At 38.9% G+C, this 16,838-nt stretch overlaps 1 protein-coding gene across 1 annotated transcript; it reads right to left on the reverse strand.

Annotated features, from left to right (window-relative positions):
- Positions 1-1,403: 1,403 nt before the first annotated feature.
- Positions 1,404-15,314, reverse strand: rcc2 (regulator of chromosome condensation 2). The gene is made up of 13 exons (XM_073875185.1): positions 15,124-15,314; positions 13,910-14,117; positions 13,712-13,805; positions 8,360-8,503; positions 8,033-8,164; positions 7,854-7,942; positions 7,621-7,735; positions 7,341-7,507; positions 7,002-7,182; positions 6,804-6,909; positions 6,644-6,720; positions 6,477-6,550; positions 1,404-2,721 (listed from the first exon to the last, which is right to left on the reverse strand). Exons 2-13 carry the CDS (start codon positions 14,111-14,113, stop codon positions 2,617-2,619), a joined length of 1,488 nt encoding a protein of 495 aa, XP_073731286.1. The 5' UTR covers positions 14,114-14,117; positions 15,124-15,314; the 3' UTR covers positions 1,404-2,616.
- Positions 15,315-16,838: the final 1,524 nt, after the last annotated feature.

A 16,838-nucleotide genomic window follows, 5' to 3' on the forward strand; every position in this document is an offset into this window, starting at 1 on the left:
AAGCTGTCGACCCCAAAAAAACACAAACGTTTTTTTTTTTGAAGACACAAAAGTGAATACAGGCAACATTTTATAGTAAGTTACTACTATTATTAGAAATATGCCCACTGGAAGGAAACATAATCGACGATCCACTTTTGTGTGTTTAAACGCTTGTTTTTTTGGGGGGGTCGAATGGAGACGGATGGATTCTTTCCCCCCGGGGGGCGTGGTTTTCAAATTAGCATAACTGCGCTCTGTCTATACATCCTTAAAAAACAATCCCTTGCTGTTATTAAAGTGCATCTATTTCATTGCAAAAACAACATTATTTTGTGTATTTGGTATAATACAATGTACGCGTGGTTTATGGTTGAAAAAAAAATATTCCCCAGCTCCAGATATCCGTGTCTTCCTGAAACGCACTGATTTTGTACAAAGCTCATCGATCTGAAAAGCACTGTGTACCTGTTTGGCCAGCTAATCTGTACGTTGTGATTGGCCTGAATACCCCTGACATCAGCCAGAAATGTGATGCTCCTTACCATGTTTGAAAGATTCGCTCACAATTCAATGCTAACAGGAGTTAACTTACAGACGGGAGGAATTATGATAATAGGCTTGTTCGACTTCATGCGGCGCTGCGGATGCCGTCCAAGTACTGCAAGAGCGAGACGAAAATAGACTTCGTATGATTTCTAGAATCGCTCTCGCGGTACTTTGAAGTCATCCGCCTGTCAGTTCTTATAACTTCACTTTGAAAGACATTAAACATCGGCCACAGCTGATGTGATATATCCAGTTTTCTATTTCATTCATTTTTTCAATGTCAGATAACTTATTCTGTGCTAAATGGCTATATAGTATAGTGCATGAATTCTTATTTTCCACAAACACTTTATATTTTCTAAAAATGACATTCTAGATCAGTGGTCTCCAACGTGTTGCCCGCATGGAGTCTGTTAGTTGCCCACCAAAGCACATTCTATTAATAGCCTTAATTTTAATGTTTATTTATTAATATACATGTATTATTTTTTATATTGACTTGGCTTCTTTTATGCATGTTAACATTTTAAACAATTATAAAACATATCAACAAGTAAAACAAAAACGTTTTGAATAGACTATATCAAAAAGTAGCCCTCCAGATTGTTTTATCCATTGTGGTAACCCTTGCTAAAAAAAGGTTGGAGACCCCTGTCCTAGATTATGGCACACTGTTCTGCTAATTTATGCAAATTAACTATTCAGTCAAAGGTTTATAATAGAACCATTTCATTATTCTTCAGATTTTAAAAGTTATTTTGGAACCATGGAGTCAATAATGGTTCTTCCGTGCCATCGTGTACCACCTTGATTTTTAAGAGTAAAGTTAAAGGAGTGAGATCTGATGCTTGGGTAACAAATAAAGTATAACAACATATACCATGAACCTTTATTTAATATCAAGAAAAAATAACATTTAAGACATGAAAATATGAGTTGAAATTCCAGTTTTTGGACAAACACAGCCTAAACAAATGAACAAATTTCTTGCAAGTACACAAACTTTAAAACTGCTGGTCCCATATAAAACACATCGGCTTGCTGCTTACCCGCAAACCGTGGATGGACTCCTGCATGAATTTAAGATAATGTGATCACAGTTTAAGCCCAGGTGAACACAAAAAAGTGGCACAGTACAAGTTGCATGAAAAGATGCATACTCTGTAAAGATACGCTGTGGTCCCAATTGATGGGAATCCTACACTTCTCAACATCAAGTCCATTAATTCCAAAACATGCTAACATCAACACGAGAACAGCATTTCTGTAGTAATAATACTAGCAAAGGCATGAAGATGATCTGATGTCAAATTTAAATGATTGCATTTCTAGAAAAGGAAGTGCGATTTAATACTTTTGAAGAACCTCACAGCTGACAGAACACTTTCACTGCAGGTTTTGAAAAACTTCCCCGATTTGATTAACAGGAATCGGTCTTAAATCTTACATAAAAATATCTTGCTGCTCACATGCTTGCTCAACTTTTTAAAAATGTTGTTCTTATGTGCGATGGAAGTAATGAAAGTGATATTAAAAGAGGTGATGTGCCCCGTAACCTGAGGTGTTTTGATATTGGAATAACCAAACTTCCACAACCTGAATCACCTCATTTAAAAGGCACAAGTATGAAGTGAGTTTGTCTTTTTAGTGAACCATTAGCCCATCAACAGTCTGCATTAGAATGATTTAGCACCAGTTTTGGAAGAGAGCAGACATGGATGTCACATTCATCATTACAGAACAAAAATCACAATAAACTTCCTTTAGGAATGTGTAAGTAAAGGGGATGGATCCGGTAGAATCCGAGTGCTTTTGAAAAAGAAATTGCTGGTTTATGTCTCATTGCTGGGACTATTGGAAAATTTAAACAGGTGCGTGAAGCCACAACAAATTACCACTCTCTGAAAAAGCCTGAGCTACTTCAGTCCAGCATGTGGCTTAAAAATTTAATTCTGATGTCCTTAACAATGAAAAACTCATCCCAACCAACTGTGACAACCCAGTTGACCTAGTAAGCAGAGGCATTCCATAAAAAAATAAAGAAGAAAGCCCCCAGAGAAATGTGAATAATTATAGGATTGTATCCGATCAGAGTGTGCGTGGGTTATATTCAGGCAGCTTCTTGAGCTTTTCCTTCTCCTGTTCCGTCTCTTGGCGAGCAATAACCAGGGAATGTGAATATCCCATCACCACCTGAAACAACAAAGCTATAAGTGGCAAGCCAAACCTGCAAATCATAGTAAACCGAACTCTATGATACAAGAGATATTTGTAGGCCCGTTTACACGACAACCTTTTTAGCCATATTTTATGCAGTTTGGCTGTTCATTTACACAACAACGACATTTTGGAAGCATGAAAACACAAACTTTTGAAGATGGGTTTCAAAGTGCTAGTTTTTCTTAAATGGACACTCCACTTTTTTGAAAATATGCTCATTTTCCAGCTCCCCTGGAGTTAAAAATTTGATTCTTACCGTTTTGGAATCCATTCCGGTTCTAACGCTAGCACTTTTAGCATAGCTTAGCACAATTCTTTGAATCTGATTAGACCATTAGCAATGTGCCCAAAAAAATAACCAAAGAGTTTCGATATGTTTCTTATTTAAAACTTGACTCTTCTGTAGTTACATCGTATACTAAGACCGACGGAAAATTAAAAGTTGTGATTTTCTAGGCAGATATGGCTTGGAACTATACTCTCATTCTGGCATAATAATCAAGGACTTTGCTGCCTTAACATTGCTGCAGGAGGCGTAGTGATATTACGCAGTGCCCGAAAATAATCCCCTGCCATTGAAAGTTACTAAGAGGACAATTTTCAGCTGCTGTGTAATATTATTGCCCCTCCTGCAGCCATGTTACAGCAGCAAAGTCCTTGACTATAACGCCAGAATGAAAGTATAGTTCCTAGCAATATCAGCCTAGAAAAACGCAACTTAAAAAGGTATTGCGGAGGATTTTTCCTCCTAGTTGTCAATCAGGAGTGTTGCACAATTGCATTTTTTTTAAAGTGGAGAAGGTGGTTCTTTTATAAAATTCGAGAAAATCCTCCGCTACACCTTTAATTTTCCGTCGGTCTTAGTACATGTAGATCAGCTGAACGGATTCCAAAACAGTAAGAATCAAATGTTTAACTCTAGGGGAGCTGGAAATTGAGCATATTTTCAAAAAAAGTGGAGTGTCCCTTTAACAACGCCATGTCACCGTGTAAACTAGGGGTGCACCGAAATTTCGGTCGGCGAAAATTTCGGCCGAAAATGGCATTATCGGTTTCGGGCCGAAATAAAAAATCCAGCCGAAAATGTCAACCGAAAATGAATGTCAACCGCGCCCCTCCCATCTGTGCGCTAGCGCCTGGGTTTCACTCACGGTGATCAGTGATCAGTGTTCACCCACACCTCCCCTCCATGCTTAAGCAGGTTTCACTCACGGTCAAGCTGTTTGCACGCGTCTGCAAAGATTAAGCATGTCTTGATGTGTAAACTTTAGAGAGAGTCACGCTAATGTGTCTCATACTGTAATCCATTAACGTACATTTGGCAAATAAAGCAATGAAACACAACGTAACGTTTTTATGTGGAGCGACTGTTGCACTGTTTGAGATTCACCCTCCTTCTCTGTTTGTGCGCGCGTGTTTAAGTGCCCTCGGTAGTGCACATACTAGAGAGACGCGTTTAAAAAAAAACAAGCAAACATAAAATCTCTCTGTTATTGATAGGGCACATATAAACAAAATTATCTCCACAGTATCCTTTTTCTAATAAAAACATTTCTTTATGTCTTAAGTGTATGTATAGATTACAGTCAGATTTACCTACTTAAGTCTGTGTCATTAATGTTGATCAAACAACCCATGACAAAGAGACAAATAGCTCTAAAAATAATAATATATTTAATTTATACAATAAAGACAGTGTTATGATTCATTTAATTTGATTTCTGTAATGCTAACTTCAGACCTTATTAATGTACAACTTTGTTCTTTTTTATAAATGTTTGCAATTTCTTTATTGTTTATTAGATTTTTCCCACCCGCTTTTTGCTGATCCGAAAAATAATCTGATCTGTGCCTCAAAAACTGTAACATGATCTGAACTGTGAGTTTTTTGATCCGTCACACACCCCTAGTTACACAGTGATAGCCATAAATGCATTTGTACTAATAATTGGCATAATAATTTATGGTGTTTCGGTTTCGGTTTTTTGGCCTTGGTTTGCTTTTTTTGGTTTTCGTTTCGGCCAAGAATTTTCATTTCGGTGAATCACTAGTGTAAACTATGTAAATGTGAATCTTTGATTACAGTGATGCCACGCGCGTGTGTTAATTCAGTTTATTACACGGCTCAGTGAAATGCTTGATTCTGATTAGCCAGACGTGAAACTTGCAGGATTTTTATTTCCAGATAACTACCACTCTAATTTAATAACACACGGTAACCTGGATGCTGCAAATCATTTTGATATTACACAAAAATTCAAAAATTCAATATAAATATCAAAACATGTTTATTATTATGTTATTATGTTATTATTTTGTTTTATGGTGCCACTTAGCTGAATTTTTTAAGTTATGAAGGTTTAAATCAAAAGAAACCAACTGCAGTTGAATTGAAATTAATTGGAATGCACAACCAAAAAACAAGATTTCTGAACAATTAAAAAAACGGTGGTTATCTCGTTTTGCAACGAAACTCTTCATATGTCTTTTAATCAGGGGTGCAAACTCATCAGGGGTGAAAAAGGTGACAAGACACAAGCGCTCTTATATAAGCGGATACGCGGCTTGCACGCTCCTCTTAAACAGAAACAGGTATATAGCGCATATAGCACTGTTGTCAACGGCTTAAAATCACTTAACTTAAAACTGCGGTGCGTGAACAAATGTTAAGCTTTATGACCACGCGCACAGCAACGTGACGTGGGCGCGTAACCTCAAATGAGAAAATACTACGAGTTAAGTATGTGCACTCAATCTGCAGACTGCTTAAACTTCGGCAGCAAATGAGGTGGCTATAAATTGTAAAACATAACCCGCCAAACTGGCTAGTAATTTGACATCGTTACCACAATAGCTGGACATGATTTTCATAATTTCATTTACTGCTACCATGTTTCAGACCCCCCTCACCCCTCATTTTCAAAAACTCGTCGGATCTAGACGAATCACAAGAATGACCTATTTTGTATCAAAAAACGGCGAATTTCGCCGAAAGGTGACAAGTTTGCACCCCTGTTTAATAACATACATGACATTATATTTACAAATGATTAAACCAAATAGTGTATTCGTGACATTTGAGCATCATGTTATCTATTAACGAAAGTAAACGTGTTTTTGTTGTAGAAGATCTGCATTTGTGCACATATAATATTTCAAAATCAATATTTAAACGTTCTTTACCTTACTTATTTGTAATAAGCAGAATAATGTACAAGCAGCCGGTTGATATCGCGAAATAAGCCCCATCAGTGTGATACAACACCAGATCAGACTGTCTGGGTCATTTCTGACGATACATTATCCTGTACCTATAGGCATTCGCAACTACTCTTTGTGCTGCTCAGCATATTGAGTTTATTTACATTTTCCAAACAAGTTTACAATATTGTGGTGCTTTATAGTCCAGTTTCACTTGCAGTAATAAACCTCATTGTCTATCTTAAAACTGTTCGATGCTTTTGCCATTTTAATTGTTTGTATTTATCGCTCTGTAGAAGAATGTGTATGTGCACAGGTGTGTAGTGTTTCTTTACAAGTTTACAGCGCCATCTACTAACCTAGCAAAAGTATTACAGAATATTAAGTCGTCTTTGTGGATCCATATAAATACGGATTTTTTCACAGAGCTTTTGTGTGTATGTGAAATTTTTCAAAAGCCCAAGGGAAGAAACATTTTCAATGCAGATGGTTGTTGTGTAAAGATAGCCTTTGTCTGCAAAATTTACCTGTTCTGGGTAAACCCCATCCAGAGTTTTAACCTCCTGAGCTGTAGTGGATGACTTGGGCTTGTTGTCACCATATCCCTAAAGCAAAACATAAAATAAATAGATGACAATAAATATTTGTTAGATTATAAATAAATAAACAGAAAATAACAAACATAATACAGAACATCCCAGCTCTCCAAATGTGGGAGATGGTCCCCAGCTAACGGTGCTATCATCTGCTGCTATGATAATACTGCTCTTCCTGAAAGGACCAAAGTAAACATCTGATAAACATTCTCGAAGCACTTCAAAAGGTTCAATGAAACCATTCGGGCCTAAACTCACCCACAGCCCAGGCTGCGTATCTTCCATCCACACAGGTCCTGCACAGCTTTGGGGTACATAGTGGACTCACGGGAAGTGTTTGTCACCCCCCAGAAAAATAGCCCACCTGAGGAAATAAGTAGTTGTGTTATAAACCACTGGCAAATAAAACCTGTAATGAGTATTGGGTTACACTTTAAGGATAAATTGCCTGCTTACCCGTTTCACTCACAGCGAAGGAACACTGGTAGCCACAGTATATTTGGGTCGCTCCACGGCCGGGGAAGTCAAAAAGCTTGACTAATCGTGGCACCATTTCATCTTTCTGTTCAGTATGACCTAATCGTCCATATCCCCCAAATCCCCAAGAAAACACGCGCTTTTGGGAATCCAGAACCAGCTGCATTGAAGAAAAAGTAATTATTGTTATTTCCAGAATTCCAGCTAAATTATATCATTTACTAGCAGAGACATACTTTCATTTTAGTCTATTTAAAAACGGAGTCATTTTTGTTTTTAGGATTTGCGCCACAACCAAACCACAAACTTGCTACTCACCGTGTGATTGGCTCCACATGCAACATCCCGAGCCACAACATTGGGCACAGGGAGCACTTGGCCATCCTTGGTCTTCTCAATAAAAATTGCCACCCGTCTAGCGATCAGCTCACAGTCGTACTCAATGCGCTGGGCACGAGCAATGAACTTTCCATCTGAGTTATGGCCTTTTGGATACAAGACAAAGAATGTTATTAACCGTACATCAGGTAAATATAACCGGGTTAATTGAAGTTTCTAATGATATATGTTCAATCTTGAAATACAGTGTGATGCATACCAAGCTGGCCATATTCAGGGCAACCAAAAGAATACAGGTTCCCCTTGCAGTCCACTATCATACTGAACTCTGCACCACATGCAACTTTGACTATCGGCTGTCCGTTATACTGGATCTGGAAGTACATCATTGCAGAAGTTTTGTTAAATGCTGAAAACACACTGCACTCGTTCCATTCAAAATCCATTAAGTGAATGAGTAAAAGATTAGTAGCAAATCAGGGCGAGTCTTACTGTAGCTGGGCTGAGTACTGCATCTGTCTGATTGCCTTGACCTAGCTGACCCAACTTGTTTTCTCCAAATGAGTAGACGATACCATTTTCTGTTAGGCAATAACACAGTTGTATGTTTAACAATGTGCCAATAACAGAAAGTACAGAAATTCTTTAAACGCAATTTCAAGGCTCTTTACCTGTTAAAGCCAAGGTGTGGTTTCGACCACAGGCTGCTGCAACAATCACTTCCTCTCCTAGTCCCTCCACTACTTTCGGGGCCTCCAATCGTTTAGTGTCTCCGTGTCCTAACTGCCCCTTTTCATTGCGACCTGAAAGTGCACACAAGGAATCATTAAGATTGACCTATTTGCTTCAGTACATGCAGTACAATTCACAATGAGTAAAGGCAAACTGTGCTATTTTAGCATTTAACGGCTACCAATGCAGGAAAATTCGGTCCAATATAGAATCAGTTTTAATAGGATAGGTATGTATTTGTGGGATATGTATGGGCGGACACTTACCCCAGCTCCACAGTTTGCCATCTGTGGTGATGATAAGACTGTGGGCAGCACAGGGTCCAGACACCACATAGCTAACCTGGACATCATTAAGACATCCATAGCGATGGGGACCCCACAGATTCTGCCCGAGGTTCCTGTAAGCAGCTGTAACAAACACAAACACACATACTCAAAGTTCACAACTTTACAGGTTACTATTGGCTTACAGCAACCTACACGCTTCCTCTTTCTCAAAATAAAACTAAGGGGGTTTAACGTTAAATTTTTTGCGCTTGGGGGATTTGACTTAGATTTCCTGTAAGAGATCTCATCTACCTTGCACTTGTTAAAGTTTAAATTAGGGCTGACACTCCTACTCGATTCTTTTCCAGTACCAGATAAAAAGACATTTTATAATTTACATTTTTATAATGTTGAGTTTTGGTTTACAGGAACAAATAATAAAGAATAGGGTGTGAATCGTCACCGATCTCACGATTTGACTACAAATGTATAGTAGGGGTGTAACGGTACGTGTATTCGAACCGGACCGTTTCGGTTCAGGGCTTTCGGCACGGTCCACACGTGCACCGAAAGGCCGAATGCATTTTGTGTGCGCCTGTGCGGAACATAATACGTGCGTTTCCGCACGAACATATTAAGTGGCGGAAGTCTCCGCGTTCAGCGCAAGTCTTCTGTCAAACATATAACATAATTCGGCCCGCAGAAAGATTTTTATTTACTTAGTTGTATATCCGTTTGATTATTGATGTAAACGTTTACGTGTCGTATCTAAAAGCGCATGTTAAACGGGTGTCAACGCGCTGCTTTGTTCTTTCAAAGGTGCGTGAGAGGATGCACGTCTTTCGTTGCTACGCATTCATGAGACGCGCTTTCTGTGACAGCGAGAATAAGGAATGCGTGATCAGATTTTTCATCTGCACATCACGTCAATCATATCGTTGTGCCAATGCGATCAGCTGGTCGGGACAGAGAAGAGCTGTAACCCGGGGTTACTCAGCTGTCACTCAGCTGCGGAGGGGTTCGTTACAGCTTACATTGACGACACAAGCAAAGATTAGGAGAAACATGCAAAAGATCAAAGATGGCTAGGTATGCAACTCACTAATCTCAAAATGAGTGTATAATAAGTATATCATCATGTTGCTTGCTATGCAGTTACACATAGAGCAGTAATATTATTTTTATACAGAGATGGTACATAGCCAATTCAATACTGTGAGTTAAACAATCCAAAATAAATCAAAACAGAAAATTTTTGGTGGCAAAAATGTAGGCTAATAGTTCATAAATGTATTCAGGAATTGAATTTGTTAGTTCAAGGTTTTAGTAGAAAAAGTTTAAGAGAAGGTTAAGAAAAGAGTTACCTTCTGTTATAAAATAATGTAAAAAAGAACTTTGCAGTAGTATTTTATTTATTATTTTTTCATTTTATATATATTTTATATGTTATATTTTAATAAAAAGTGTTTAAAAAAGTGTAAACAAATTGTAAAAAAAGTTTATAGTAATAAACAACCTGCAGTTTAATGATTGCATTTCTCCCATACTGTACCGAAAATGAACCGAACCGTGGCTTCAAAACCGGGGTTCGCACCGAACCGTGATTTTTGCGTACAGTTACACCCCTAATGTATAGTCAACGATCCGATAAAATCACGAAGCATTTGTAATATTACTACACATGTAAGATTTGTCTCCTTCACACCTTTACTTTTGCGGCTTTCTCTCGTCTTTCTTGTTTAAGCCCCGCATTTATGCTTGGTGACCCAGTATGGCATCTTTAACGTGACAATTGAGCGCTTTACATCCTATAGGCAAGAAAGTGGTTCCTGGTCAATTTCTTGAGTAAGACCACTGAGCTGCTGCACTGGGAAGCAACTGGGACTAAAGTGTCTACAACTAGTCGTTGGAGAGTGAATTACTTCTATCAATGTTTTTGGCAGTCACGTTCATACTAGGGCTGGGTATTGTTAGGAATTTCACAATTCGATCCGATTTCGATTCTTGTGGCCTCGATTCCATTCAATTCGATATTGATTTACTTGCTTCGATATCGATTCAATAATAAGTAAATAGCAATTAAGTACCTGAGTATATTTTTAAATAATGTGTGTAGTAGTACTAATGTTTGATCACGTTGATGGTGCAGGCTTGAAAGAAGTACTGCTGTTTGCCATCTTTAATTTTTCTGTTTTGATGAAGCGCGTCTTGTACAACGCTGAACGCTCTCACTAGAGTGTTGCCCACAGCACCGCCACTGGCCGGGGGGCTGAATCGATTCATTGGATTCGATGAATAAAAATACAGACTTAACATTATGATGGGTTCCAGTGTTGAGAGTGCTTTACTTCCTGCTTTATTCAAAATTATACCATGGGTCTGTTGAATGCTGTATTCTGATTGGCTGAGAAATTTTCCATGGGTAAGCATTAATTTCTGATAACCGCACACCTAACGTGTCAAATGTCTTAAAAATAGGCACCAGAGCAATGTTTGTGGTAACCGTGGTATAAGAGGAATAATTGACTCCGGTCCTTTGAATTATTTGAAAATAATGCTCACCGCGGTGTAACGGCACTCCGCGAAGGGTGTGCATTATTTTCTTATAATTCAATGGCCCGTCGTCGATTATTCCTTACTAGGGCTGTGTTGAAAAAATCGATTCACCGATTCTGAATCGATTTTCATGTTAATTACTAAAGATCGATCCGTAACTCAGAGGATCGATTTAATAATTAATAACTTAAACTTGCCGCGTCATTGAATTCACGCATCCGCGAGGTGGAAGGACATTAAAACAACGAACATAGCGGTCAGTAACTCCAGAAACGCTCAAAGCTGCGATCTATATGTAAAATAATCCACTCATAACAAATGAACGAGTTATTTGTGTTATATTTATAATAAGCGCCAGTGAATCCACCGCGGGGCTCCAGCAAATCTCTCCCTCCCTCTGTCGCCAAATAAAGAGTTCTTCTCACACATAATGCTAATAGTTTTCAAGTTTTCTGAACTTTAATCAAGCTAAGACAAAACTCGTGTTTATATCAGTGACACGTGCGCTCCTGGAGCGATGTAGTTTGACGCCTAATTCGCGTATAGTACAAACATCTTTGATCAGAAAGACGAGAAAGAGACGCAAATGTTAATAGAAAGTAAAGAGCGCCAAGACCTTAACAGACTTTATCACATCATAGCACCCATTTTAATATCTATATCTAGAGCTCCGTCTCTCATATACAGGTATTTATTCTGTTTGTAGGTTTGTGCATAAATTTATACCTGTTCATTTTTAATGTAATGTATGCATAAATACAAAATACAATGCATACTATAGCTTCAATAGTCTATGAAATTAATAACTCAATTAAAAACAAGATTCTGTCTATCAAGACTTAATCTGTTGTTATCCTCTGGGCATTTTCACTTTTACATTATTTACTTTAAATTGTCCATATTTTAAAACTGTGGTGAGCAGTTAAAAGCTATAGTGAGTGGCAAATAACTGCACATTTTTATAATCCAAAAAATATATAAACTAAAAAACATGTATACCATGAAATATACTGTTACCGTGAAATAAAATGACTCATGGAATAGATTTTTGGTCATTCCGCCCACCCCTATCTGGCACCATTTCGGGCTTTTTTCAAAAACACTTATCTAAATCTCGAAGATCAGATCAGATCGGATCGAATCGAACAATGATAATCGATTCAAGATCTTGAGAATCGGAATCGAATCGATTCTTGAAATTTGAATCGAAACCCAGCCCTATTCCTTACCAATAGCATCCTAATGATGAAAGCGAGCCCAGGCTCTGATCACTCAAGTACAGTGCGAGTGCATGCTTCTGGGGCAGTAGGGAGAGGGGCACTGTTTGGTTGGGTAAGCCCTAATGTGAGTGCGTTCTAAGGGCGCGTTTGACCCCCAAAGCCTGGTTTGACTAGTGTGATCGCTCTGTTCCGCGCCCGGGCGCGGATTGGTTAATTGCGCCGCGCCCGGGTTGCAGAGGTGGGCCGGAGCGCGGTTCACTTGGGCTCAGGCACGGAAGGCTGTGGTGTGAGCGCAATCGCGCCTGAGCGTGATTCAAAAGGTGCAGACGTCAGTTGCGTGACCTTCATCAGCCTCCGTAAAAACCTTTTGATCCGAGCAGCGGGGTTACGTGAATATCCGAGATGCACACATGACAGATCAACTAAGCAATATGACGACATGTGAGAGGGCTGTCTGTAATCGCGCACCAAACGACTCAGAATAAAAAGCACAGACTTATCATTACGGTGGGTTCCAGTGTTGAGAGAGCTTTACTTCCTGCTTTTTTCAAAACAATCGCATCTTAATAACGAAAGGTCCGCCCGGTCTCGGATCGATAAAAAGTACAGTGTGAGTGCGTGCACCTGGGGGAGTGGGGAGGGGTGACAATAGCGCTGGGGCATGGTTTGGTTAATGTGAGTGCGCCCTAAACCAGCCTGGGACCTATAGAAGCTCATGACAACCCACCACAGATAATCCCAAACTATACTAGTCAAAATTTGAAGTGGATCAAAAACTTTCATCAATTTTGATGAAACCTTTAGGAAAGGTTTTGATCCACTTCAAATGTTGACTAGTGTATATTAACAAACAGATAGAAGCAGGATTGAATGGAAAAGATAGAAAGAGTTGAAAACTGAAGGACAAACGCAACAAAAAACATCCACATTTAAAGGCGGAGTCCACGATGTTTGAAAAACGGTTTGGCGAAGGAGACGGGCCGACTACCAAAACACACTTATAGCCAATCAAATCAAATCAAATGCCGGGTTGCGTATGTGTGGGGCGGGTCTATCAACAGAAGGTCCAGATTCTATTGGGGTAGGGGCGTGTTTGTTTAGGTGATTTCAAATATCAACATTGGCTTTCAAACATCATGGACTCCGCCTTTAACTTTCCCAAACTAAAAATGCAAGAGCCATAACTTTCTAAAAATCTTTGCTTATATAAATAGATTTTACAAACCGGTACACCAGGAAAGTCACCACGCATCCTGAAGTCAGTCCCAGGTCAGTAACAGTAATTAACTACATTGTTATGTGACAATACAAACTGATGACGGTTAGTCACTTTTACAGATTAACACTTGAGACACTATGTCCTTGGTTAAGACACTATGTTCCTGTAGCTCAGTTAGTAGAGCATTGAGTTAGCAAGACAAAGGCCAGGGGTTTGATCCAAGGACACACATAGTGATAAATGTATAGATGGAATGCACTGCAAGTTGCTTTGGAAATAAAAGTGTCTGGAAAAAGCATAAATGTAACTCGCATGTAAAACTTAACCCAATAATCGCTGGATCAACCTTCATACCTTGTTGTTTTGGCACTTCTTTCCTGCCAATCAAATCCCAGTTGGTAGCTCCGAAAACTAGCAGTTGACCTTTGACTTGTGGAACTTCAAGTTTCTGTGCAACAAAAAGCAAAACTTCCATAAAAAGTCCATTCAATGCACCATGAATCCATTAATGCTGGTATGCATGAAGGGAATAAGGTGAGCTATGCTCCTTACAATCTTCTCCTTCACATCATCGGCCACAGTGACAGGCTGCAGACCCGCTTTAACCGTAGGCTTCCCGGGTTTCTTTGTGTTTTCCTGTTCAAAGTCATCAAACTCATCGTCACTGCTAAATTCTCTTTCCTTCTTTTTCCCACCACCTCTTTTTCTTTTCACTCCCCCGTTGCCGGACACATCTGTCACCTTCTTGCGTGGCATAGTAGAAAGTCCTGGGTTAAAAAAAACAACAACAACACAGGTAATAAGCAATCAGCTTAACGTTACTAGATTCGGTAAAACGATTAAAGAAACATCGACTCAAAGTAAAAAATATCAATATCCCTTGTCTTCACCTGGACAGTTTCCAAATATCTTAGCCAAAGAATCCTTAAGAAAACACACTTAAGTCCTGCGTAAAAGCCATACTAATGTCCTAAATATTTTTGTATGTAAATATATGTGTGTAAAACGTAATGAAGGCAGGATTGTTGGCAGTTGTCCTGCGCTATGCTAACACACTAGCAGTGTTGTAACAAAAGAATCGTCAGCAGCGCGTCTCTCACTCACTCGTCTCCATTTGTTTCTTTGTTATGTTTCTAAACGCAGCCGCCGGTTAGCCAACTAGCGCCGCGCTAATTTTACTACAACTGATCACTAAACATTTCTCGTACCCACGTGCTGTTTTACACCGTCCCGTAAAAACACTCTAAATCATAAATATGCCCCACAAAATAGTACATGTTAAAAGCCATAACATTTACAGATATGTATGATGCAGACGTAGCCGTGTTAGCATGCTGCACTGCATTTGCATCCGAAGCCGCAATCATAAACATCTAGTATATCACAACTTACCGGAGAAAAAACTTTTCCCCTCTTCTCAAATACAGATAACTAAGTTATCAGACTATAAATGCGTTATGTCTGGTGTCGGTGGCTCTGTTTAAAGATGCGAGTGATATACAAATAGCTATAGATTTCCTGATTCAGATGCTCTACTTATGCATGTCCGTCTTCCTCGTTTTTTGATTGATTCGGAACAAAAGACACGCAGACCTCGCGATCAAACCACGTGGGTTCAAATCATACATTGAGCATTGCTTTTCACACATCTGCCCAGACCGACCGCTGCTTTTCACTGTAAATATGAAATAAATACACATTTGGCATGATTATAAATTAATGTTTAGAAGTGTATTGACAAGTTTCTCTCAGTTAAGAAAATTAATGAAAGTCCTTTGTGACTTGAAATGAAAGCGTTGGGTGTAAAACTCGAAGTCTTTTTCTTTACTTATTACAACGTTAAGTTAAGTTACCAAGGACTGTTGAAACAATCGTGCAACTTTCATGACAGTGACCGTGTAGTCCACATAACAAATACACGAGGACGGGATAAAATAACGACAACTGAACTACAAATTTTGAGTCCTGGTGCTATAGCGCCCTCTACTGACTTGGAAGTTATATACGTTTCAGTATATTTCATAGGTACACTTTCCACAGATTTAGGCAAGTGAAGAAATTGTGGCAAGTTAATTTAGGCAAGTGAAGAAATTGTTTTTGTTAGCAGAGAAATGGACGAGACTGAACACAGCTTTAAATTTAAAATGTAATAAATTATTTATATACAAGTCAATATTGCTATACCATATATGGTAAATAGCTAAACGGTCAGTCCAGAGGAGTATTGCCAACTAACTTGTCGTTAGATTTAGTGACTTTACAGACCCATTTAGCGACTTTTTTCCAAAATAGCGACTAGCGACAAATCTAGCGACTTTTTGGGGTTGTTGGAGACTTTTGGCAGCAAAAGCCCCAGGCTGCCCGGTCCTCGCGCAGCAATCCGTCCCAGATGCAACCGCAGGAGAGCAGCAGAGCAGTTCATCTCTCCCCAGCTAACACAAATACGTAACTGTTACGTAACGTCGACGTAATATGATGACCAAACTTACGTCGTGGCGACGAACCGAGTTACGTCGTGGCGACCGGAAAAGTGAAATTCCTGGATTCGTCGCCTGCACGTAACTTTGCAAAGTAATCTGCCTGTCGTGGGCACGTCGTGACAATGTAATGGATTAAAAGTTTTATGTTAGTAACCAGTTAGTAATTTAAATCTTTTATTTAATATTCTTTGGGCGGACATCTGCAGTATAACTAATTTAACTTGTCCTTATTTGCCCATTACTAAAAGAGTTACCATAACATATGAATGACAGACTCAGAGCTTGAATACTTCATTTATTGAACATGAACATTACAAACATTTAAATAAACATGTTAAAATGAACATTTAAATGGATTCTCCATATAAGTTAATTTAAAATGTAATTTCTGAATTGTGCAGGCGTAGTTTTGTCAGACTGAGAGAGAGCGCGCGGTCCTCTTCCGGTTGCCAGGGTAACGATGCTCTAACCTTCACCGGTCCAAAACGCCAGTGTCCCACAAAACTTTAAAATAAAGACAATAAAATAAATAAAGGTTTAAAAATATCTACACGTTTTCATAAAAATCGATTTATTTGTTGTGAAGTTAGTATCTTACCTGATAAAACGAAATTTCCTGTCAGATGAACATTCCTGTCAGTGCAGCATAAAACGCGGTTTATAGTGTCGGGCGAGATTCTGTGAGCCTTAATAAGTATGTTAACATGCTGTTTTCATAACTCTTAAGCAACTAAAATAAGTTCTTGTGTATTTTAAATGGGTCTCAGTTCAGAGAAACAACACCGCGTCCTGTCAGCCACCGTTCTGCTGTGCACGCGCGGTCGCGCGATCTGGTTGAGGTCAGCTGGGCGGGAGGCGCATGCTGTTTCATGTTTCCCATTTAAATGGCAGTTCATGTGTATTTAATCGATTTTGACTTATTTAAGGGAAACTTTGAGACTGAAAAGTTTTAATAAGCTAATCTAAATAGAAAACGAAATTAATGTTTATATAATTGTAAA

The sequence above is a fragment of the Misgurnus anguillicaudatus genome, chromosome 13, assembly GCF_027580225.2.
Source record: "Misgurnus anguillicaudatus chromosome 13, ASM2758022v2, whole genome shotgun sequence".
Lineage (NCBI taxonomy): Eukaryota > Metazoa > Chordata > Actinopteri > Cypriniformes > Cobitidae > Misgurnus > Misgurnus anguillicaudatus.

Bases quoted from the DNA above. Each gene is read 5' to 3' on its own strand.
- rcc2 (XM_073875185.1), bottom strand. From the start codon at position 14,113: ATGCCACGCAAGAAGGTGACAGATGTGTCCGGCAACGGGGGAGTGAAA. The intron at 7,943-8,032 runs GTAAAGAGCCTT...ATTGCCTAACAG, and splicing joins CCACACCTTGGCTTTAACAG to AAAATGGTATCGTCTACTCA. The intron at 7,736-7,853 runs GTAAGACTCGCC...ATGTACTTCCAG, and splicing joins CAGTACTCAGCCCAGCTACA to ATCCAGTATAACGGACAGCC.